Below are 25883 nucleotides of genomic sequence, written 5' to 3' on the forward strand. Positions count from 1 at the left end.
TAAGTGGAATCATACAATATGTAGCCTCTTGAATATGGCTTCTTTCACCTAGAATTTGCATTTGAGATTCTTTCATGTTGTTATATATATATAGCCATAGTTCTTTTTATTGCTGAGTAATATTCCATCGTGGACATACCAGTTTGTTGGATCCATTCCCCAGTTGTGGAACATTTGGACTGTTTCCAGTTTTTGCCAGGTACTAATGAAGCATTGTAAGCCTCCTTATATAGGATTTTGGGTGAACATAAGTTTTAGGGTAAATTCCTGATGAGATTTTGAGGTTGTAGTAAATATGTGTTTAACCTTATAAGAAATTGTTAAATATTTTCTTGTTGGGTGTATTATTATGCATTCCCATCAGCAGTGTATGAAAGTTCCAGTTGTACCACATCCTCTGCAGTACTTTGTATTGTCTGATAGGTTCCTTCTCTCCCCACACATATTCTAGTAGGCTTATGGTGGTGACATTGTGGCTTCAATTCCTGTGTTCCAAATAACTAATAATGTTCAGCATCTTTTCTTACTCTTTTTCGTGTCTCTATGTAGATTTTCTTTGGTAAAGTGTTCAAATCTTTTACCTACTTTTAAAATTGGGTTTTTGTTTTATTAGGTTTCGGGAGATTTTTAAAGTATATGTGTTCTAAATACAAGTTTTTTGTTAAATATGATTTGCTTATATTTTCACCTAGCCTCTGGCCTGTCTTTCCATTTTATTAACAGTGTTCTTTCCATTTTAGTGAATTCCAGTTTATCAGTTTTTCTTTTTTTAATTTTTTTTTTATCGTTTATTTATTCTTTTTGAGAGAGAGGGAGACAGAATCAAATGCAGGCTCCAGGCTCTGAGCTGTCAGCACAGAGCCTGACGTGGGGTTTGAACCCATAAGCCGTAATCATGACCTGAGCCAAAGTCGGACACTGAACAGGCCACCCATGCACCCCCAGTTTATCAGTTTTTCTTATGGATTGTGCTTTTGTTATCTAAGAACTATTTGCCCAAACCAAGACCACAAAGATTTTCGCCTAGAAGTTACATAGTCTTATGATTTACATTTGGGTCTGATCCATTATTAATTTTGTGTAAAGTCTTTATAGGTTACAGTTGATTAAAAAAAAAATAGATGTCTTAATGTTTATTTATTTATTTATTTATTAAAAAAATTTTTTTTTTCAACGTTTATTTATTTTTGGGACAGAGAGAGAGACAGAGCATGAAGGGGGGAGGGGCAGAGAGAGAGGGAGACACAGAATCGGAAACAGGCTCCAGGCTCTGAGCCATCAGCCCAGAGCCCGACGCGGGGCTCGAACTCACGGACCACGAGATTGTGACCTGGCTGAAGTCGGACGCTTAATCGACTGCGCCACCCAGGCGCCCCAATGTTTATTTATTTTTGAGAGAGACAGAGTGTGAGTGAGGGAGGGGCAGAGAAAGAGAGGGAGACGCAGAAACCGAAGCAGGCTCCAGGCTTTGAGCTGTCAGCACAGAGCCTGAATGAACTGTGAGATCATGACCTGAGCTGAAGTTGGAAGCTTAACTGACTGAGCCACCCAGATGCCCCTATAGGATGTCTTAATCAGTGTAGGATTGGTTATTTTGAAAAGGTTCCCCCCCAACCCCCGACCCTTTGAATTGTTTTAGCACCTTTGCAAAAGCTCATTTTGCCATATTTGTATGGATCTATTTCTGGCTTCTGTTCCTTTGATTGTTGTGTCTATCCTTTTGCCAGTACTGGAGCTTTATAGTATGTTTTGAGATCAGGTGGTATTCTTTCCTTCCCTCCCCTCCTCTCTTCTTAATAATAACACTTTATTTTCAGGTTTTTATTTAAATTCCAGTTAACACAGTGTAACATTTCCCTTGCACCTGAGGAACTTTAGCATTTCATTTAGAACAGGTCTCCTGACAGTGAGTTCTCAGTTTTCTTTTGTCTGAGAATATCTTTGTCTTCAATCCTGAACTTGACTTTCCCTGAATATAGAATTCTAGGCTGACAACTTTTGATATTACCTGATATTACCTGATAGGACCCTGAGAGACTGTTCTTTTAAAAAAATGCTTCACGCTCAGCCTGAAGCGCCACACAAGGTTCAATCCCATGACCTTGGGACCAGAACCTGAGCTGAAATTAAGAGTCGGACGCTTGGGGCGCCTGGGTGGCGCAGTCGGTTAAGCGTCCGACTTCAGCCAGGTCACGATCTCGCGGTCCGTGAGTTCGAGCCCTGCGTCGGGCTCTGGGCTGATGGCTCAGAGCCTGGAGCCTGTTTCCGATTCTGTATCTCCCTCTCTCTCTGCCCCTCCCCCGTTCGTGCTCTGTCTCTCTCTGTCCCAAAGGAAAAAAAAAAAAAAAAAAGAGTCGGAAGCTCAGCCAACTGAGCCGCCCAGGTACCTGGAGACTATTCTTTTTTTTTTTTTTTTTTAATTAGTTTTTCTGTTGTTAAATTTCGATAACTCTTACTGATACATCCATTTCAGTGATTTCTCTGTCATCTCCTTTCTGCTTTTGAGCCTATCCAGTAAACTTTTGTTTTTTAGTTCTAAACTTTCCATTTGGTTCTTTTTTTATAACTTACATTTCTTTCCTAAGAATTTGGTTCATCATTTTAAGGTGTCCATTCTTACCTAATGGATCATGTTTTTAATAGCTGCTTTAAAAGTCTTTGGTATTTCTGGGGTGCCTGGGTGGCTCACTCGGTTGACCACCCAACTCTTAATTTCGGCTCCGACCATCATCTCAAGGTCATGGGATCGAGCCCCACGTTGGGCTTGGTATGGAACATGGAACCTGCTTGGGATTCTCTCTCTCCCCTTCTCTCTGTGCCGCTCCCCTGCTTTTGCTCTCTTTTTCTAAATGAATACATAAACATAAAAAAATTTAAAGGCTTTGGTCACATTTTTGTTATTCTTGCTCTGTCTGTTAACTTTTGGATTCTATCCTGGGTATTTTGAATATTTTGTTGTGAGATTCTGAATCCTGTTAAAATCCTTTAGGGAGGTGAGGATTTTTTATTTGTTCTAGTAAAGAGGTAAGTCCAATTGGGTTATGACTGCATATTCTTTCTCAGTTTATATGGGCAGTTTTTCCATTATCTGTTCAGTTTTCAAAGCCCTTGCTGTGTTGAGTTTGCCCCTCCCTTTCCCACTTAGGTTGATCTAGGACTTGGGCAGTTATATATACCATAATGCACCATAGCTCTATTCTAAAAGCCTCTCCTGTAATTGCCATGTTCCACATATACATAGCTTGTAATTGAGCCCAGGACTTGGTTCATTTGCAGATTTAAGGATCACTTCTCCATCTTTCTCTTCTCAGTGATTTCCCCTACACTGTTGACTCCCAGAGGCCCTTCATTCCTCTAGCCTGAAGCTTGGAGTTCTCTAGCTTTTAGTTTCTTACCTGTGCCTTGAGATGAAGTGGCAAGAGAAAAAAGAAAAGAATAGGGATTTCCACTCCCCCTCCCCCCTTTCAGGGCCCTCTTCCTTATTCTTCTGTTCAGAGCAGCAGGTTTCTCTTGTCATTCTGGAGCAGTGGAGTCTCATGGTTGCAGCAGGGCTCAGGGCAGGACCTAGAGAAACAAAAGAAGGAAAAAAAAAAAAAGTATTCTCCCTACCTTACTAGTAGCCTTTTGCCATAACCCTCTAGTCAAAATGATGCAATCCTCTTAGTGTTAGATGCTCATGCCTGCTATACAGTTTCTCTATTTGGCCCACCCATGGGTCAAAGCCAGGAAGTAAAGGTTAAAAAACAAACAGGATATTCACCACCACCTTATTTGTTCTTCATTTCCCTCCCCAATCTGCTTGCTGTTGTTTAATTTTAAGAGTATTTTGTCCAATTTTTAGTTGTAATCAGTCGGGGGGGGAGAGAGAGAGAGACGCTATAGTGAGCTTATTATTCCATCTTGGCCAGGACCAGAAGTCAGACTGTTTTGTTTTTAAATAAATTAACATTACTGATGTATAACTATATGACTAAATGTACCCATTTAAAAAAAAAAAAACTTTTAAATGTTTATTTTTGAGACAGAGACAGAGCGTGAGCAAGGGAGGAAGGGCAGAGAGGGAGTGAGACACAGAATCTGAAGCAGGCTCCGGGCTCTGCACTGTCAGCACAGATAGTCATAGACATATGACTAGTAAATGATATCTTTAATGTTCCTTTTGGGTTCTATTACATGGAATAACTGAAAGAATATTAGATTCAGATTGTCTTAGGCTAGAAGTCACAACTATTCCACTTAACTGGATAATATTGGGTAATTTTTATAATCTCCAAAGATTCTAATCATAGTTTTTGCATATTTAAAATGGCAGATAAGTATATTTACCTTAGAGCTTTGAGAATTAAATGAGGTATATAAAGTACCTTCTACAGGGCCTCACATACAGTAGATTCACATTATATGTTATTCCCCCATTACCTTTCCTTATATGTAGTGCACATAAATGATCTGAGCCACCTACAGTGAAATAGTGAACCAAAAATTATTAGTTAGTATTGTGAAATATTTCCTGTCCCATAGCATAGACCCTCGCAGAATATAGGTATTTTGGCGTTATCATGCCACTGTGGTTTAGATGAATTTTTTTAGTCTGTCCTTTTGGGAAAAACTTTTGAGCATGTACCTTTAATATAATACACACATTATTAAACAAACACATACACACCTACACAGGAATTTTTGAAGGATGAGCTAAAAAAATAGAAAAGTTGTCATGTTTTCTTCCCTGGGGAACTGCTGGTCTAATTTTCTGAGTCCTTTGGATCACGAGCACATTTGGTCCTGTCCTTTCCTAAACCTATTAAGTAGAACTATGGTGGTGGAACCTGGGGATCTGTATTTTAACAGAACTTTCCATAGTAATTTTGGATGAATCAGTAACAGGTTTGGGAACCTCTGGATAGAAGTTTCTGATATTGAAACTCAAGCACAGAAAGGACACTATTGCAGCATCAAGTCAGAGAGGGCATTTGTTCCCCTCTCCCTTTTTTCTGTTTGCAAGTCGAGACTCAACACCTCCTGAAACATTTTTCTCTAAGCATTCTGTCTAGTGGCAGAAAATACAGTATATTGGGTGCCACAAAATTACAGTCACACAGTTCTCATCGGCACTTCTAGACTTCATTCTCCCAATTGATAGGATTACCACTTTTATTTTTCATGTGTCTAAACCTAAATGAATAACTGTTTTAATTGTAGGCAAATCCTATTGTGGAAACCTGTTTCCAAACAAGAGTTGAGTTGGGTTTTTTTTTGGAGGGGGAGTTAATAAATTGTTGGATCACATTTCTGAGAGAGCTGGACACAACAATGTATATTCTGTACAAACAAACATAACATAGGATCAGTTAATAGGTCCCCCCCCACCCCCTCACATATTAACTCTTGTAAAGTGGTGGAGTCTGTTAAATGCTGTGTTAAAGGAGGATTCTGGAGGAGTCTGGACCCAAGAAGCAAGGAGTACCTAAATGGATTAGCAACATGTGCCTAGAGTGGGTGAATGAGAGAGTTAACATGTCTGCATCTTTGGCTTTTTTGGAGGGTATTGAATGTTATGTGAATTTCTCTGTGACAAATGGTATTGTTGAGAATAATTGATACAGATTTCTTTCATGACAATATTTTTATACAAGATTACTTTTTAATTAAATTAGTGGCTAACTAAAACTCTGGTCTAACTATGGTGTCACAAAATAATTTTATACAGAGATTCTTTTTGAAATGTTACTTGATGTAATAAAATTGTACTGTGACCTACAAACAAACAGATTGAGGTTTGAGTTACACCTCTGACATTGTAACTAGAGTTTTAAGTTAAAATTCTGTACCCAAATAGTAACCTGACTAATTTCATGAGAAATGGAAATAAATGTTAATAAAAATAAATGACAGCATTAAACAGTAGGACAGTAAATTTTGGGTTTATTTCATGGTGTTAGCCTTTCTTTTCAGAAATGAAACAGCATCCTCGGATTATATTCTCTAAATTATTACACAGTACAGATATTTTGTCTTTTTCATTAAATATCTCTGACTTATAAATGGTTTCTACTGAAGGTGTTAGAAATTTTATTGAATAGAAATTTTGTCAATTAACTGTGACAGTCTGCTAAATTTTAATTGCAGAAATCAGTGAATTTTAATTAGTGCTTGATTTAATACAGTAAATTTTCAATTTCTTTTTGGCTTATTTTGAATTCTGCTTTAGAATCCCATAGAAACCTGACAAATTAGTATGGCAAACTATTTTTAAATTTCTTTGATCTTACAATTAAATTTTATATTTTCTTTGTAGAATAAAGAAAAATCTTAGGAAAGGAAATTTGGGTGGGATGAAATTTAAATTCAACCTAAAAATTCACTTAAGTACTATTACCTTAAAATAACTTTTTTTCCCCCCTTCTTTAGAATCCAGCAACTATCACAAGAATACTCCTTAGCCACTTCAATTGGGATAAAGAGAAGCTAATGGAAAGGTAAGGAACTATACTGTCAGCTTTGTACTTACAAATAACACAGAAAGCCTGTCGAACTGAGTTTATAAGAAGCAGATAAGGAATTGATTTATATACCAGTATGTGCTTTAATTTCTTGCATTCCTTGTGTAAATTTTACAGTAAACTTAGTGTTAGGGAACTCAGGCTCATTGTTCCTTCTTTTATTATGGAGGTGAGGGGGCTCTCCTTCAGTATCCTCTAACTTACATCCTCTTGAGTACTGAGAACTAAAAATGAGTTTTAAAAAACCTCTTAGGGGGCACCTGGCTGGCTCATTCAGTGGAGCTTGTGGCTCTTGATCTCAGGTTCCTGAGTTCAAACCTCACGTTGGGTATGGAGCCTATTTAAAATAATAAAAGAAAAGAAAACACATTTTAAAAAGCCCTTGATACAGCCTTCAAACATAATTTATATCTTCCATTAATTAAAAATTTCTTGTCCATAAAACTTTATATCTATGTTAAGCATATTAATGACCTTTATTCAGTAAAAATGAAGAAGTTGCTCAGGGTATCCTGACCATCAAAATAGCTGTTTGGACTCTTTCTCTGGTTTCAGGCAAGATTATATTCCAGTGAGTATTTTTTATATTTTCTCTCTGAAAATGTTTCTGGTTCTAGAAGGGAGGAAATTGCAGGGACTAGAGAAGGACAATATTAATGCCATTCTTAATCTTTTTTTCTTCCTTGGATTGTAAATTAGCACTTGTTAAGGTGGTAGGGTGAAAGCTTGTATTTATTCTATCAGCCATATTCTTCGGTTTAAAATTAACAATCCTAATTTTAATAAAAAATTACAACTAGTTGTTGGGAATTGAGAACCCAGATATTATGATAAATAAATGGAAAGTATTTCCCATTTGATTTTAAAATTGAAAGAATTTTGCAAAACAGATAATAAATAAGAACATTACTCACTTTCTCACATCTTGTGCCCCAACTACAATTTAATGGTAACAAATAATAGTTATCAATTATTGAGCCCTTTGTGCCAGGCATTATTTCATTTAATCCTTCTTATAGCTTTATTAAGGGGCTAGAAACTATTATCTCCACTTAACTGATACAAAAACTAAGGTTTAGGGCTTAATATATTTATCTCAGTTTTGTAACACAAGGAGTTAGCACTCCCACCTCAGGTTTATTGGACTCCAGAATTGCTTATGTTCTTCAACATATGCTATATGGCTTTCCCAGGGTTCATGAAGAGTAAAATGCCTCCTCAGTGTGATTGCCTGCACTGTCCCTGCTGGGTCTGACTACCCTTTTTGAAGTCAGTGGTATTTTTTAACTTTGGTAACATTTGTTTTCTGACTTATTTTATGACACTTCTATTTGGAAAAGGAGTTTTCATTATTTACATCTGATCTTCTAGTGAATGAGACTTACAGTTTCTTATTTCTCCAAAGACATTCTGAATTTTCTCCTGTAACACTACTGATACTGCTGAAAGCATTTTTCAATTAAATACTGTACTTACATGTGGTAAGTATAAATTAAAAAGTAGGCAGTTTCTTGGAAACTTCTGTGTTTGTGAACTCTTCAGTTCCTTTTTGTAATTTCAGTTTTTTATATATTCTGAAGATATGTTATTGGATATTTATAATATTTTTAAATAGTGTTTTAAAATGAATATCCGGTATCTTTTTCTCATTTAATGAGTTTCACATTATACTCTACGTTTGATATTAGCACTGACACACTTTTAGATATAATTACTCCCATGTAAGATGTGCTTTATATTTATTATGTTTTCTATTTGTTTATTTTATTGGTTTGATCAAGTCCCCCCCCCGTAGTTTCAGAGTTACTCATTTTATTTCAGTTTTTCTAGTGGCCACCTTTACAGGCAATTTTGCTCTCATATATTTAACTGGTGTTTGTTTGTTTGTTTTGGCTGATTAGTTTCTTGCATCCTACTATTTTCTCCAAATTTATCCTTTTTCTCTCCAGAATAGATCTTTAGTCATTTAAATCATTTCATATGTGCTAAATTTTTAAGGGCTCTAAGAGAATCTTTTAATATTCTGAAATTTTGTAGATTTTGAAAGCATGTCCAGTTGGGACCTTTAAGTCTGAGAACTAATTTTTTTGGTTTGGGGAAATTCCTGGCTATTATTTCTTTAGTATTATCTTTTTTATATTCTCCTGATGCTTTCTGGAATTCCTGTTAGTCACATGTTGAAATTTCTGGATCTTCGTTTGAAGTTTAACTTTTTTCAAAATGTTTCTTCTGTGCTTGTCATCTTTGTCTTTCTACTCTGGTGTGTGAAGTTCCTTAGGTTTATCTTTATTTATTTCACTAACTTGCTTTTCTTTTTGTACCCATTCTGCTATTTAGCCATCTTAAGTTGTTTATTTCAACAGTATCCAACTTATTTAATAACTTTATTCTTGTTTTGAGGCTCCTCGGTTTCCCATATCTCCCTTGGCACATAACTTGTCTTAAAATAATGTGTTTTCTTCTAGACCGTTCATCAGTAAACAGAGAGGATTTAAAATATGTATTGGTATTTGGTACATTTCAGAGTATATTATTTTCAAATTGGTCAAATTTAGGCTATAATGAATTCCAGTAAAAATTGATATGCGTTTTATTTTCATACTTTCAAATAATTCTTATTATCCAAAAATGATTATAACTACACAGTGAAAGTACAAATATAGGGAGGATATGGCTGAAGAGATACAGGGGAATTTATAGGCTTTGTATCTTTATAAGAGAAAAAGAGGTAGAAAACAAACTAAGCATTTGAAATAGGAACTTAGAAAACCACAAAAAGAGAGCAGCATAGATAGAGATAAAAACAACATAAATGAAATAGGGAACAAAAATACATAAAACAAAAATATTTTTTGAAATGGATTTTTTAAAAGGGACGTATCGAGTATAAGAAGCAAACCACAGACTTGAAGAAAATATTTGTGAAAGACCTCTGATAAAGACTGTTAACCAAAATATACAAAGAACTCTTAAAACTCAGTAATAATTAAAAAAAAAAGTTTGAAATGGGCAAAAATCTGAATAGACATCACAGTAAGGAGGATATAGATGTTAAATAAGCTAATATGAAGAGATACTCAACATCATATATCATTAGGGCATTGCCAATTAAAATGAGATACCACTGCATACCTATTAGAATGGCTAAAATCCACAACACTGACACTACTAAATACTGATGAGGTTGTGGAGCAACGAGAACTCTCATTGCTGGTGGGGATACAAAATGGCATAGCCCCTCTGCTTCCTGTTTGTCAGTTTCTTACAAAACTAAGCATGTTCTTACCATACGATCCAGTAGTCACACTTTTTGTGTTTACCCAAATGAGTTGAAAACTTGCTTCCACACAAAAACCTGCACTTGAATATTCATAATTGCTAAAACTTGGAAGCAATCAGATGCCCTTCAGTTGGTGGGTGGATGAATAAACTGTGGTATACATCCAGACAATTGAATATTATTTAATGCTAAAGAGAAATAAGCCATGAAGTCATGAAAAGACATGGAGAAACCTTAAATGCAAGAAACCAATCTGTAAAGGCTACATACTGTATGATTCCAACCATATGACGTTTTGGAAAAGGCAAAACTGTGGAGACCAGTAAGATCAGTGCTTGCCAGGAGATGGGGAAGGGAAGGATGGATATGTGGAGCAAAAAGGATTTTTAGGGCAATGAAACTACTCTGTATGAAACTGTTAAGGTGGGTACATGTCATTGTACATTTTTCCAAACCCATAAGATGTACATGCAACACAAAAGTGAACCCTAATGTAATCTATGGACTTTGATAATGATGTGTTGATGTAGGTACATTGATTCTATCAGATGTGCCACTCCAACGTGAGATGTTGCTAGTGGACCAGGTTGTGCGTGTGTGGGGGTAAAGGGTATATGGGAATGCTTTGTACTTAATCCTCAGTTTTGCTGTGAGTTAAAACTGCTCTTAAAAAGTTAAAGCTATTTTGAAAAGGGTTAGGAAATAAACTATTGGTAAATGTGATGGGGACTAGGAAGAGGGCACAAATAAACATTGGGAATAATTCATAATTACAGATGGGAAAAATATTTCAAAGTTATAACTGAATACTGTATGCTACTTTTACCAATATATTTGAAAGCTTAGAAATGGAAATTACTTAAATTGCTCCATAAGAAGTAGAAAAATAACCACGGAAGAATGTAGTAAATATACCAAAAGATCCCTCTACTTCTCCAAAAAACACTACATGATTTTATGGTCAAGTTCTATCTAATAAACCATCAAGGAACTGCCAGTTTCTATTGAAAATTATTTCAGAACATAGAAAAAGATAGGACATTATTAATTCCTATTAGCCAAATCACAATAACCCTTGTTACAAAATTTGACAAAGACAGCATAGGAAAGCTGTCTTTATTATGAACATAGCTGTTGAATTCATAAATAAAATAACAGTTAAATTGGAAGAATTAATGGTCTAGTAGGATTTCTCTTAGGAATGCAAAAACAGGTCACCATTGGGGAGAAAACTCATCTATAGCACTTACTAATTTAATTTAAAACAGGTTAGCAAAGGGAAACCAAAAGGAAATTATAATAAATGTTAGGAATGCATTTAATACATTGTGCATTTACCCATGAGTTAGAAGAAAACAATTTGTAGGGGCGCTCGGCTAGCTCAGTCAGTAGAGCATTTGACTTTTTTAAATCTCAGAGTCATGAGTTCAAGCCCCATGTCGGGCTTATTAGAGAGAGAGAGAGAGAGAGAAAGGAAGAAAGAAAGAAAGAAAGAAAGAAAGAAAGAAAGAAAGAAAGAAAGAAAGAAAGAAAGAAAAGAAAGAAAGAGAGAAAGAAAGAAAAAGAAAAACAATTTCTAGCAAACTAGGAAGGTATTAATAAAAAACATCAACTAATCATCAATAGCAGAATTATCCTTAATTTTGAAACATTGGAAGGATGTCCATTAAAACCAAACAAGGTTACTGGCTGTTACCAGCATTTAAATGAACTGGAAGTTCTGATAAGTAAAATAATACATGGAAAATTAAATAAATGGTATAAAGATTGGGGAATGGGAGGATTATGGGTTATTTTTAGATTCTTCTTTATACTTTTATGTATGCTGTGAACTTTCTTCAATAACCACAGAAAAGCATTATAATAACAAGATAACCGGGGTGCCTGGGTGGCTCAGTCGGTTAAGCGTCCGACTTTGGCTCAGGTCATGATCTCGTGGTCCGTGAGTTCGAGCCCTGCGTCGGGCTCTGTACTGACAGTGCAGAGCCTGGAGCCTGTTTCAGATTCTGTGTCTCCCTCTCTCTCTCTGACCCTCCCCCACTCATGCTCTGTCTCTCTCTGTCTCAAAAATAAATAAACGTTAAAAAAAATTTTATAATAACAAGATAACTGATTCAGAAAATAAGCACTCTTTTTTTTTTTTTTTTTAAGCTTATTTATTTTGAGAGGGAGACAGCAGACAGCGGCAATCAGAAGAGGGGCAGAGAGAGAGAATCCCAAGTTTCTACACGGTCAGTGCAGAGCCCAGTGCGGGGCTCGAACCCATAAACTGTGAGATCGTGACCTGAGCCAAAATCAAGAGTTAGATGCTCAACTGACTGAGCCACCCAGATGCCCCAACGCTCATTTGTATGAAAACATTTATTTAAAAAAAGGAAGAGAAATTTTTGTCGACAGTATAATCATCTATTTATGAAATCCCAAAGAATCAACTGATAAACTATTAAAGTGGTTGCACATTAGAATCCCTGAGAACTTTAAAAAACACCAATGCCTAGGCCCCTTTCCATGCCTTCTCCTTCACCTTCCCTTAATACCCTTGGAAAGTGAAAAGAAACCCAGAATGTAAGGAAATACAGTTTCAGTGACACTGTGCACCTTCCTGTCTTTGAGTATAAAAATGAAGATGGCTTGTATGTCAATCTTGTAACAATTTAGGTTCCCCAGAATCATAGGTTAGACAATATGGCCGATAATTTTGTTACATAGCATTAAAAAAAATCTTGCTTCCCGCTTAGTAACACAGAATATATTCAAGTATCTTTTCTATTCATTTTGACATACTAAAGATAAATCTTATCCTAGTCGAAATTGTGAAGTACTTTAAATTCTGTCCTCTCTGTTGTCATTCTTCATTTCCATATACCAAACATACCAATTTTTTGTTTGTTTATTCATTAGGGAGCCCTAGTCCTTGCCCTGGAGGAGGATCTTATGGTCTAGTGAGAGCCATAGAGGTATAAATAGATTGCTGCCAATAATTCTTCTTATTTTGCTCCCAGATGTCTAGTCCATGGTTTAAACAAATTTGTCCTGACCCTAAAAACAAGTAATTTATTCCTTTTAAAAATACATTTTGGTAAAGGTGAGGAAGGGCTAATGGAGAAGGGACGATTTATATTTTTTGGTGTCATCTTTTATTTCTCATAGCAGCTTTCCAGACCTTTGCCATTTTCTTTCCTACCCAGCCTTCTGCATTTTTACTCTGTAGATTGATTTCTCTTCTGTTACATAAATAGAATTTTTTCTGTTCACTAGATTTCTTCCTATGCTTCTCCAGATAAAGCAGAACAGCAAATCAGAGAATCAGAAGTGCAGCAACAACTATATCTGCCCTTCTACTTCTTTAGAAGGCTAACCTTTCCATCTGGGCTTTGATTTTATCATAATTTTTGTGGGATGTTGCTTCCATTATTTCATCTGTCATATCTTGAGCCTTTTCCATTCCTGTTATCATTGAGGGTTTTTAGTTGTAAACAAACTTGAAGAGAATAAGTGAAAACAACATTAAAGATTGCGAATCCTCCATGAAGGCTGTGCATCCAGGAAGTGTCCAAATCACAGCATCAAACTGTTTTAGTGAACATGCTGTTGCCATTGGACACAGGCGTCACAGCTCATATCATCATATTGGGCATGTGATATCACAATTCATATTTCTCCTCTTTCAGCCTCTGAAAGCTGGATATATCCTTACCCTTTTGAAAGAATGAATTCTTCATTGAGTCTTCTTCAGGCACTATGCTTTTTGTAAACTATAGTTACCCAGCTCCTGGTAGGCATGAATCCTTTAGCAGGAGAGACTATGAAAATGAGTTGGTTTTTTTCCCTTTCTTTTTATGACAAGGCTTTTTTTGTTTTAGATTTTTAAAATTGTTACTTTTGAAATATAATTTAAATACAATGTTATGTTAGTTTCAGGTGTATAGCATAGTGATTCAATAATTGTATACATTACTCAGTGCTTATTATGATAATGTCACCATATAATGTTATTACCATATTGTTGACTGTATTCCCTGTTGCTGTACTTTTTATCTCTGTGATTTACTTGTTCTATAACTAGAAGTTTGTACCTCTTAATCCCCTTCACCTATTTTGCCCATTCTCCCCACCCGCCTCCCCTGACAAGACATTTAAAAAGCCAGCTTCTGTTTGCCTTTGTTATTTTCTCTTTATTTCTGTATCTTTATTTCTATTCTCATATTACACTTTAGTAGTACACAACTTTTAAAATGTCACCAAATTCATTTTTGTGTTGACTCAACCTTGCGTCTGTTTCCTTTGTCTGACATGGGGCTTCTATGGATGTCTACGTAGGCTTTTAGCTGTAAAGCCCTAGGGAGCACTTTGGGAATTGTACTGTCGTTGGCCCATGCCTGACATGCCTTTCTCTTTATCCTTTTTCCTAATTGTTCTTTAAAATCCAACTTAAACTTTACTTCTAAGATGACTTTTTTTCTCAAAAAATTAATCACTTCTTCTGTTGCATTTTTAAATGTATTTGATTTAATATTTCAACACTTTCATTAGAGTTGTTTGGGCATAAAAACTATCTTACTCGTCTTTCATTGCTAGTGCATAACAGAACTCCTAATCTGTAGTCAGTATTTAGTAAATATTTTAATTCAACCATCTGTAGGTTTTATTTTTTGTAATATGTATGTAATTTCTGAAAATTATGACATGCATGTAAATCAGATATTAGTATGTCAGGAGCTAGAGACATAACCCCCAAGTCAAACTCCTTTAGAGTTGATAACAAATACAAAATCAGGATCTCCTCTATAAGGTGTGTGTTAATGAGTTAACTGGCATTTTTGAGGAGAGGGGAAATACAGGTGGTCTTTGACTTACTACTTTTAATGGGCAGGTGTAATCAAAGAATCTTGAAGACTGATTTCAGTGCAGACTACGTAGCAAATAACTTTCTGGTTTTCATTCTGAAGGATTAACACCATTTAGTGAATAGGTACTAGAACCAGCACTTGTATGTTTATTATGATGGTATGGAACTTTCCTTATTAGCTGCATCACTAATGATACATTGTTTCACAGTTAACTTTTGGGATGTGAAAATAAATTTGGTTTATCAGAAAGGCTTTTGTGATGGCATTCTTCACTCTTCTATATTATAGTGATTTTTTACTATTTAAACAGTTTAAGTGTTATTGCGGAGCATGTATGGAAAGAGGCAAATGTACCATCTTGCTATATACTACTTGGAGCAATTTCCTCCATTAGTGACTTCACCTGAAGTTACTGTGTTGTCCCTGTCTTGCTACTTATCTTACTACTTCATACATTTCAAGAATGTTTTTGAACATCAGTTGAATAGGAGACATTGAGTGATGAAGAACATCAAAGAGCAGTGTGTCATATACCATTTTTTACCCTTAAGGTACTTAGAGATAACATTTTTTCTCGCTCAGGTAGGAAAGGATTTATTGATGAGGTGTCATTTGATTGGACTTGGGAGGGCAGGTGACATGGGAACCTGGGCATGAATTTGGCCTTTTATTCCTATGAAGTGGAAAGCTTTGAAGGTTGTTTTATGGAGAAATGTGATAAAAGGGCATTAGTGCAGGAAAAAAATTGGTTATAATATGAGCTGATTATCCATCAGCAGGATGACCCATTGGAAAACTATTTTAATATTCTAAGTAAAAGGGAAATGTTGGCTTGACTTAGGATGGTGATGGTTAATTGAATGCAAAGTATAGATGGAAGGGATGTTCAGGGGGAGTTTTAACTGTGACAGAATATACAAGGCTCTAGGAAACTTCTGGTAATTTGGACCATTCTATCTACTAAATACAATAGAGAAATCTGTATGATATTGGAACATCTTAAAAGTTAAGAAAATCAAAAAGTAAATTTAAAAAACAAAAATCAAAAAAATCAAAAAATTTGTAAAATAGGAATAAGAGAATATGGAAATCTAGAGAGATGAGCCAAGCATTCCAGTCTGCTTTGCCCTGGAAGTATGTTCTGATCTAGAAGAGGTAGCTGAGAGACTGAGCTGTGATTTTTGTTGGCCCTTTGCTTGGGGAGAGGGGGGAAGTGGGGAAAATGTTAGAGTCTTAGGCCCACTTAGGCATGAGGATAAGGTAGGGGCACTTGGGTGGCTCATTCGGTTGAGCATCTGACTCTTGATTTCTCCTTAGGTCATGCTCTCGCAGTTTGTGGGTTTGAGCCCCGTGAGAGGCTCTGTACTGACAGTGCAGAGCTTGCTTGAGATTCTTTGTCTCTGCCCCTCCCCTGCGTGTGTTTTCTCTCTCTCTCTCTCTCTCTCTCTCTCTCTCTCTCAAAATAAGTAAACTGAAAACAAAAAAAAAGAATTTCTGGAAGAATGAGGATTAGGTAAACCAGCTCTTCTGAAGATTGAAGATAATATTCATGTCATTTGGGTGGTCCAGACAACTTTAAGCCTTGAATATGGATTAAGTTGGTCCTAGACTATTAATGTATCCAGGCACTTGACAGAAGCAAATATAAATCTTTTCTGGGGAAAGAACATTAAGCTCTCAAGCTATAACAAAATAAGCAAAATTCACTCAGTGAATTAATTTTAACAGTACATTGGACAAAGCTAACGAGAGCTTTAGTTTGCTAAAAGATCAAACCACTATCTAAATTAAGTACATACACTAAAAGATGGAAAATACAGAAGGAAAGTTAAGAAACATAGAGGATATAATGAGAAGATCTCATTTAGTTTTAGGAGAGAATGGCCCAGAGGCAATATATGAAGATATAATGGCTGATAATTTTCCAGATTGGTAAAAGAAAAACATGCCACAGAATTTAAGAAACCTAACAGTTCCCATGCATAATAAATAATATTTAATTGATTCTAAGATATTTTAATGTGTTTGAAATTTGAATACATCTTTCAATTGATGGCACTTTACAGTCCAACAATATTGAAATATTGACTTAATGTGAAAATTTTCCCCTCATCACTTTCTGGTAAGATCACAAAATTTCAGCACCAAAACATTTTAGATTTCATGAAATATGGTAAAAAATCCATATTTTGGGTGGGGGGAAATGCACGTTTTAAAACATCATAGTACAACTATAGAAACAACAGCAAAAATAGATAATCATAAAGATACAAGGGAGATTACTTTCAAAAAGCAAAGATTTGTGTATATATAATGTATATAGAGAAAAAATATAGAAAGCATACATTATGTATTTTTTTTTAATTTTTTTTTAATGTTTATTATTTTTGAGAGAGAGACAGAGGCAGGGGAGGGGCAGAGAGAGAGGGAGACACAGAATCAGAAGCAGGCTCCAGGCTCCGAGCCATCAGCCCAGAGCCCGACGCGGGGCTCGAACTCGTGGACCGCCAGATCGTGACCTGAGCCGAAGGCAGCCGCTCAACCGACTGAGCCACCCAGGCGCCCCTATTATGTATTCTTTGAGAGGACAGCTGACTTCTTAACAGCAACAGTGGAAGTGATAGTAAGATGGATACCTCAGTATGTTGAAAGATAGTAAATGCCAATTTAGAATACAGTGTTCATGGAAAATATTTTCATAAACAGTACTATCTTTTAATTAATATAAACACCTTTATGTTGTAACTAGCCTTTGTATTTTTTTAAGTCAACATTTTAAGTTCTGTCAGTGTTGAAGTTTTGAATATTAATAATTGTTATTTAATCAACTGTTTGAATATTAAGGGGAAAAATTGGGGAATGCAGCCTAAGTTGTGCTCAAGAGTAGAGTGTATAACCTTAAATGCATATATAAGGAAAGCAGTGAACTAAGCTTTCATATCGAGTCTCAAGTAATGAGCTAGATGTATCAAGATAGAAAACAAGCAACATAATAAATTTAGAGAAATTACAAGAAGAAATAACACAGAGCAGTATTTAATAAAATAAAAAAGAAACCTATAGTAAAGGGGGTCAAACCAAAAGATTAAAAAAAAAACAACCTGACAACAGTGACACCTTGTTGAGATTAATGAAGAAAAAGGCACAAATAACTAATATCAGAAATGAAAAAGAATGTCCCTTTAGGGTGTGCCTGGGTGGTTCAGTTGGTTAAGAGTCCAACTTCGGCTCAGGTCATGATCTCCTGGTTCATGAGCTTGAGCCCTGTGTTAGGCTCTCTGCTGTCAGTGCAGAGCTCACTTCGAATCCTCTGTCTCACTCTCTCTCTGTCCTTACCCCATTTGCATGCTCGCTCTCGCTAGCGCGCGTGCGCTCTCTCTCTCAAAAATAAACATTAAAAAAATGTCACTTTGAATCCTGCAGATATTTAAAAGTAATTATAACCTCATAAGATAACTGTGTCAATATTTGAAATTTTACTGAAAGGGATAAATGCTTAGAAATGTCAGTTTACTGAAATTGACATAAGAAATAAATAGAAAACCTATATGGGCTATCAACTATAAACTGAAATTTTCTGTGAAGAAAAGTAAGTCCAGATAGATACATTTGGAAGTTCTGCCAACATTAAATGAAATAGTAACTCCAACTTTACATTCTCTAACCTTGTATTCTTCTAGAAAACAAAATGAGGATTACCCACCTTCTTAAGGCTGTCACAACCTTGATTCCAAAACCCAAAGAAATATTACTTGCCAGTTTCTCTCATTTACATAGATGCAAAAAATAAAACCCCATATATTTGCAAATTGAATTCAGCAGTACATAAAAAGGATAATAATCCAGCCTTGCCAACTCCAGTTGATCCCAGGAATCCTAGGTTGGTTTAACCTGGAACAATTCAATATGGTCACTTGAACAAATTTTAATGGGAAAAAAACAGTCTCAATAGATGCAAAGGAGCAGTTGCTAAAAATCAGTGTAATCATTCATGATCTTATTTATTTATTTTTAAAGCTCATTTATTTTGAGAGAGGGGGCAGAGAGAGAGGGAGAGAATCCCAAGCAGGCTTGGTGCTGCCAGCTCAGAGCCCAGCACCAGGCTTGATCTCACAAACCATGAGATCATGAACTGAGCTGAAATCAAGAGTCAGACACTTAACTGACTGAGCCACCCAGGCACCCCTCATTCTTGATTTAAAAAAAGAGGCCATTAGCAAACTAGGCAGAAAAGAGAACTTTCTTAATGTAGTAAATCTGTAAACATACCTGTTGAGATATCATAGTTCATGCTGAAATGTTGAAAAGATTTCCCTTTCAGATAGAGTTCAAGACATGAGTATGTATTATTTTCACTTCTGTTCTACATAATACTGAAGAAGATTCTAGCCCGTAGTATAAAAAAAGTATCACAGTTGTAAAGGAGATGATAAACAGTTCATATTCACTGATGATATGAGTTGCGTATATAGCAAATCCAAAGGAATCTACAGATAAGTTGTTAAATGATTTTAGAAAGATGGTAAAAATAAATTTTATTATTTTTTTTCTCTTAGTATTTACACACATATCTTTGACCCAGTAATTCCACTCCCAGGTATATACCCAATAGAAAGAAATATGCACATCTAAATTGAAAGTCATAACTGTGCTCATAGCAGCATTATTCATAACAACTCCTACCTACAAACAACGCAAATGCCTATAGATACATGGATAATTATGGTATATTTATATAATAACTATTCAACAATGAAAAATAAATGAATTAGAGCTACAAGTGACTGTATAGATGAATCTTAAAAACCATCATCTTGAAGGGTGCCTGGGTGGCTCAGTCAGTTGAATGATTTCGGCTTTCAGCTCTCAGGCCATGATCCCAGGGTTGTGGGATCAAGCCCTGCATCAGGCTCTATACTGAGAGTGGAGCCTTCTTAAGATTCTCTCTCTCACTCTTTCTCTCTAAAATTAAAAATATATATAACACAAAACTATCATATTAAGTGAAAGGAAAACCTCTAAATACTCACCTCCTATATGAATTTGTTTATATGCAATTCAAAAACCAGCAAATCTAGGCCATATTGTTTAAGGATGTATATTTAGGCAGTAAAACTATAAAGAAAAACAGGATAATGATTACCTCTCGGTGAAGAGGAGTTTGTTAATGAGAAGGAATGTTTGGAGTGTTTATGAAGTATTTGCATTATTCTAGCTCTTGTCCTGGGTTGTGGTCTTTGCATTATAAGTTTGTAAGCTGCTCATGGATATTTATGCACTTTTCTAGAATTGTGTTATCTCACAATAAAAATAATTTTAAAACACACGCACATAGGAAAAAGAACAACCTTAAAAGGGAAGGTCCAGTTTGTTTTTGGATTGTTTTAGGATTAATAGTACCTTTGGTTACCTACAAGTAAATCAACATATTTCCAAGACAGTTTTCTCAACTGCTTTCCTAGGCTCTACTGTCATGTCTGTCCTAAACTTAACTTTGACCATGTGAACTTACTTTATCAACCTCCACTACCTTTGTGGTTCTTACCACATCAAAGCTATACTGACTTTTAAAAACCTTCCATACTTTTCACTCTATTCTAATTTTTTTTTTAATGTTTATTTATTTTTGAGACAGAGAGAGACAGAGCATGAATGGGGAGGGTCAGAGAGAGGGAGACACAGAATCTGAAGCAGGCTCCAGGCTCTGAACTGTCAGCACAGAGCCCGATGCGGGGCTTGAACTCATGGACCGTGATATCATGCCCTGAGCTGAAGTCGGATGCTTAACCGACTGAGCCACCCAGGCGCCCCTCACTCTATTCTATATGTCTGTACTTATTTGTCTACACTCTGTTAGGTTGCCTTTGACTGTTCAGGACCCAGTCTCCTCAAGAGCTATATTATATACAGATTCAGAGAGCATCGATAATATTTCATTCTGAGGTTGTGCTCACAGGCATTGTGTATAATTCTGTACATCACATACAATTTATATGATGCCCTTAGGATCCCCTTAATCTCTGAATTCTTAACACATTTACTGTTAAGTCATTTTAACTTCTTGAAGTTAGTTGCTATTTTCTATACTTTCCTAGCATTCTCCTCCCACCTCTTGTATACTTAGCATATCAGATTGAAGTAACTATCTATATTTTTCCTTCAGAGCCATTAACACTGCCACAAACCAGCACAGTTCCTAATATAGTTGCTTAGTATGTAAAGGAACTATGTAACAATGGATATTACATATATACTGTCTTGTATATTGTTTTTCCTTTTTTTTAATGTTTATTTTTGGGAGAGAACACAGCGTGAGCAGAGGAGGGGCAGAGAGAGAGCAGGAAACACAGAATCCGAAGCAGGCTCCAGGCTCTGAACTGGCAGCACAGAGCCCAACATGGGGCTTGAACTCACAAACTGCCAGATCATGACCTGAGCCAAAGCACATGTAACCTACTGAGCCACCCAGGCACCCTATTGTTTTGTATTTGGATGACTTACTTTTAGTGTTAGCATAGCTAGATCTTATATTTATTTTCTATTTGTTTTTAAAGGTTTTATTTTTTATAAATGTTTTTATTTTTGAGAGAGCTAGTGGGCAGGGGTAGAGAGAGAGGGAGACAGAGGATCCAAAGCGGGCCCTGCTGACAGCAGAGAGCCTGAATTGGGGCTTAAACTCACAAACCATGAGATCATGACCAGAGCCAAATTCGGATGCTTAACTGACTGAGCCACCTAGGCTCCCCTTAAAGATTTTATTTTTTTAATGTATGTTTATTTTTGAGAGCGAGCGAGCAAGCAAACAAGCAGGGGAGGAGGAGGAGAGAGAGAAGACACAGAATCCTAAGCTGGCTCCAGGCTCTGACCTATTAGCACAGGGCCCAGCCCAGGGCCCCAACACAGGGCTTGAACCCATGAACTGTGAGATCATGACTGAGCCAAAGTCGAACGCTTAACCGACTGAGCCACCCAGGCACCCCTAAAGATTTTATTTTTAAGTAATCTCTGCACCCAGTGTGGGGCTCAAACTCACAACCCTGAGATTAAGAGCTGCATGCTCTTCTGACTGAGCCAGTCAGGCGCCCTGCATAGTTGGATTTTAAATATACTTTTTTGTTCTAGAGGCTCTCAACATTTACAGCCTGAGGACTTCGCATTAAATATATTGAAACATTGTGAGCAAAATTATAAAATATCATTCAAAATGTTTTGTATATATTTTTTATATTTCTCTTTAATTGGAATCAGATCCACTATTGCATGAATCACAAGTAATTTATTTCATTTTATCTAAGTTTTGCTGCTCATGTGTAGCAGGAGGAAAGCACCACTGAGTAGAGAAGAGGCTGTAGAAACTTCCCTTGCATGCACATATTTGTACAGAGGGCACAGAAGCCACTGTCTTTGTTTTCTCAGAAGTAAAAAATAGTTTAAAAAAAATAATGATAACTGGTTCTTGTCATTTTTGGGGGCCATAGTCTCTTTTGAGAAAATAATAAAAGCTTTGCAACTTTTCCTCTGGTGGAGGGGTACAGCGAATAAGCATGTAAATCAGTTATAAAGTTTTGGATACTGTAACATTCTTGAAGTTCCAGAGGCTTTGGGTTAGAAGAATTTGGTAAATTGAAATACTCCTAATTGAGCCAGGGAATGTGGACAGCTACCTGTGAAGGGAATAATCATTACCTTCTTAAAATGTCAGGCATGGTTTCAGATCTACCTTAAAAGTTCATATGAGAGTGAGGCATATGGCAGGCTTAGTAGAGCATGTGACTCTTGATCTTTGGGTCATGAGTTTAAGCCCCTCACCGAATTTAGATTTTACTTAAAAATAAAATCTAAGAAAAAAATAAATCATGTGAGAACAAAATTTTATTCTTCATAACAGTCTTTAGATTAGCAAAATGTTGTTGATAGTTAAAGCTGGATGATGGGTATGTGGGAGTTCAATTTACTCTTCTTTTTTGACTTTTGTATATTTAAATTTGTCTGTAATAAGTGGAGATGGGAGCCTTTGGGGAAGATGGCATAGATTATTGTGTTTCTGTTACAGTTGTGCGAATTTAAGACTAGAGTTATCGTACATCTGTTTCACTGAAGTTCGTTTCTTAATATACTTGCTTTCATCATGGGTCAGAACCAGAAAGCATAAAGGATGAGGGAACAAATGGCAGAAAGTTTCTCAAAAATTATGCAGTAATATAAAGAAGAATGAAACCTTGCCATTTGCAACAATATGGTTAGAGCTCTAGAGAGTATTATGCTAAGCAAAGTAAGTCAGTCAGAGAAAGACAACGTATGATTTTACTCATCTAAGGAATTAAGAAATAAAACAAAGAAGCAAAGGGAAAAAAAGAAAGGCAAACCGCAAAATGACTTAACTACATAGAACAAACTGGTGGTTTCCAGAGGGGAGGTGAGGCAGGTACGGGTTAAATAGGAGATGGGGATTAAGGAGTATGCTTGTGATGAACACCAAGTGATGTTTGGAATTGTTGAATCACTATACTGTACACCTGAAACTAATACTACACTGTATGTTGACTAACTGGAATTTAAATAAAAAATGAGATTTTTGTACTGCAACTTATTTAGTAGCTTCTTTGTCAGAGTGGTTTTTTTGTTGAACAGTAAGCAAGCTCAGGATCATGCTGTTTTTTTTTGTTTTTTTGTTTTTTTTGTTTTTTGTTAGGGTGTTTTTCCCCAGTGGGAGAACAGTCTTAGAAGTCTCAAAAAATATTTAAAAAAAATACATGACCAGTATGTTTATTCAGCTTTAAACCACATGTAACACATTAATATTACAATGAGAACTAAACTTATTTTTAGATTAGCAGAAAAAAACCCACAAAACTGAAAAAGAATTTTAATTAATGTTTATTTTTGAGAGAGTGTGAGCACGCATGTGCATGCATGTGAGCAGGGGAGGGGCTGGGGCATGGTATGACAGAGGATCTGAAATGGTCTCTGTGCTGACAGAACCATGAGACTCATGAACTGTGAGATCATGAACTGAGCCAAAGTCAGATGCTTAACTGACTGAGCCACCCATGCACCCCAAATCACAAAAAATTTTTTTTATTTATTTTATTTATTTATTTATTTATTTTTTTTTTTTTTTTGAGAGAAAGAGTGCAGGCACAAGTAGGGGAGGGGCAGAGAGAGGGAGACACAGAATCTGAAGCAGGCTTCAGGCTCTGAGTTGTCAGCGCAGAGCCTGATGAGGGGGCTCAATCTCACGAGCCATGACATCGTGACCTGAGCTGAAGTTGGACACTTAATCAACTGAGCCACCCAGGCACCCCAAATGACAAAACTGTTAAAGCAAGTTCTTATAGACATGTATAAGTCCTCATTAGATTTGTTTTCTTATGAGGGCCAAAAGTCTTCCTTAGAAGAAAAGATTTTCTATTCTTCAGTCCATCCCATTCTATCCCTAAGTTTTAGTTTTTTACCTAGTAGAGGTTCATATGTGTGCCAGTCATCTTATGTTCCGATTTTAGTCCTTCTTTTGAAAGAATACCTTTAAAAACCACATTCTACTTTAAGAGCCCTTTTTTAAATTTAAATTTTTATCGAAGTAACACATCTACAGTTAAGTGAGAACTGTTTGCTTCAATATTTCTTAATAGCATGTCTATAGTACCATACTGTACTGCATCTACTGGTTTCTTTCTATGGAATATGAGTTTCTGAAACTAATGTCTATATGTGGGAAAGCCGCCTCTCCTAGTCTATTTACTGTGGTTCAGTTTTACTGTTCTAGGACTCCTTTCCATGCCCAACGATTATTTTTGCTTTTCATTAATATGATAACAGTTCTTTTTTTTTTTTTTCAACGTTTATTTATTTTTGGGACAGAGAGAGACAGAGCATGAACGGGGGAGGGGCAGAGAGAGAGGGAGACACAGAATCGGAAACAGGCTCCAGGCTCTGAGCCATCAGCCCAAAGCCTGACGCGGGGCTCGAACTCATGGACCGCGAGATCGTGACCTGGCTGAAGTCGGATGCTTAACCAACTGCGCCACCCAGGCGCCCCAATATGATAACAGTTCTTATCCATCCATATGATTTAAACAAACTTAAGGTATTCCTTTGCTCGTTTGACCTTTTGTCTAAGTATACTTTTTCTAAAATTGGAAAACTGACACCATTAGAAGCAGGTTAATGGGACCCAAAGAATAGTTGAAATTGTAATTCCTAGAAGAAATGTTGGTGTCACAGACCTTTTTTGATTTATGAGAACTATAGTTAATTAAGGTACAGAGTAATTGTGACTGTTCTGTCGCCTTTTGAAATTGAAGTCTGGTACCCATAAAATGCCACATGAAAATATTGAAGCAAAATGATTTGGTTATTTAGAAGTAAAAGTGTGTGTATATGCATATTTATACATGGATGGATATGTGTGTGTGTGTGTATATATATATAATGTATTTGTGTACATTATCATATATGTGTGTACTTTCGTTCCCTCTCAGACTTAACAGCAATAAGATAATTGACTTGTTATAAATATGTATTGGAAGCATTAAAAAACCTGTAAGGAGGATTGAACTTTAACAGCCTAAAAATATGCAATAGAAAAGCCCACCGTATAACTTTAAATTAACTTAACCTTTTTGCTTTTCTGATTCTGTTGTGAAAATAAGTTCTTCAACAGTGGTCTATTTATGAAATGTGCAGCTGTAGGGGCTTTTAAGATAAACCCCTAATGGCAAAATTAAATATTGAAATGGCAAACGATGCCACCATCATTGAAAATTCAAAAAGCAACAATTTCCAGCTATGTACCCCTATCAGCATGTCTCCTCTCCCCACAATCAGACATAGTTCTTAGGCTGTAACTGTTAGCACCTTGAAATTTAATTCAAATTGTTTGCTATATTTCTGTCTAGAAGTCAAGTAAAATGAAAAATTTAAGATCTATGTATTCTGTCTGGAAAGTTGGCTAATTAAGTGTGAGTTTGCTTAACTGTATTTCTGTAAATACACTGAATGAACAGAAAGAATCCTAGAGAGAAAAGAGGATTTAAAAATCTCTGCTGAGAAACCTCTCCAGTTGCCCTTCTAACAATCTTAATCTGGAGAAATCTAGGCCATGTGAGAGAGAAGGTGGGGATACTCTTAATTGTGCTCTTCCTGACCGAGGAGGGCCTGCACCAGAGGAAAAACCACATGGCTATTCTTATTTTTATTTTCACTTCCATTCTTATTTTCATCACATGAATGGTTTTCTCAAAAGGGTGGGTG

The 25883-nt window shown here is 36.1% G+C and overlaps 1 protein-coding gene across 1 annotated transcript in view; it reads left to right on the forward strand.

The window, feature by feature from the left end:
* Positions 1-25883, forward strand: part of ARIH1 (ariadne RBR E3 ubiquitin protein ligase 1) — a 140377-nt gene that overhangs the window by 44320 nt on the left and 70174 nt on the right. The window contains exon 2 of the mRNA XM_040493195.1: positions 6409-6476. Within this exon, the coding sequence (XP_040349129.1) occupies positions 6409-6476 (68 nt within the window). The remainder of the gene's footprint in view (positions 1-6408; positions 6477-25883) is intronic.

Source organism: Herpailurus yagouaroundi, unplaced genomic scaffold, assembly GCF_014898765.1.
Source record: "Herpailurus yagouaroundi ecotype Mexico unplaced genomic scaffold, PumYag 184, whole genome shotgun sequence".
NCBI classification, from domain to species: domain Eukaryota; kingdom Metazoa; phylum Chordata; class Mammalia; order Carnivora; family Felidae; genus Herpailurus; species Herpailurus yagouaroundi.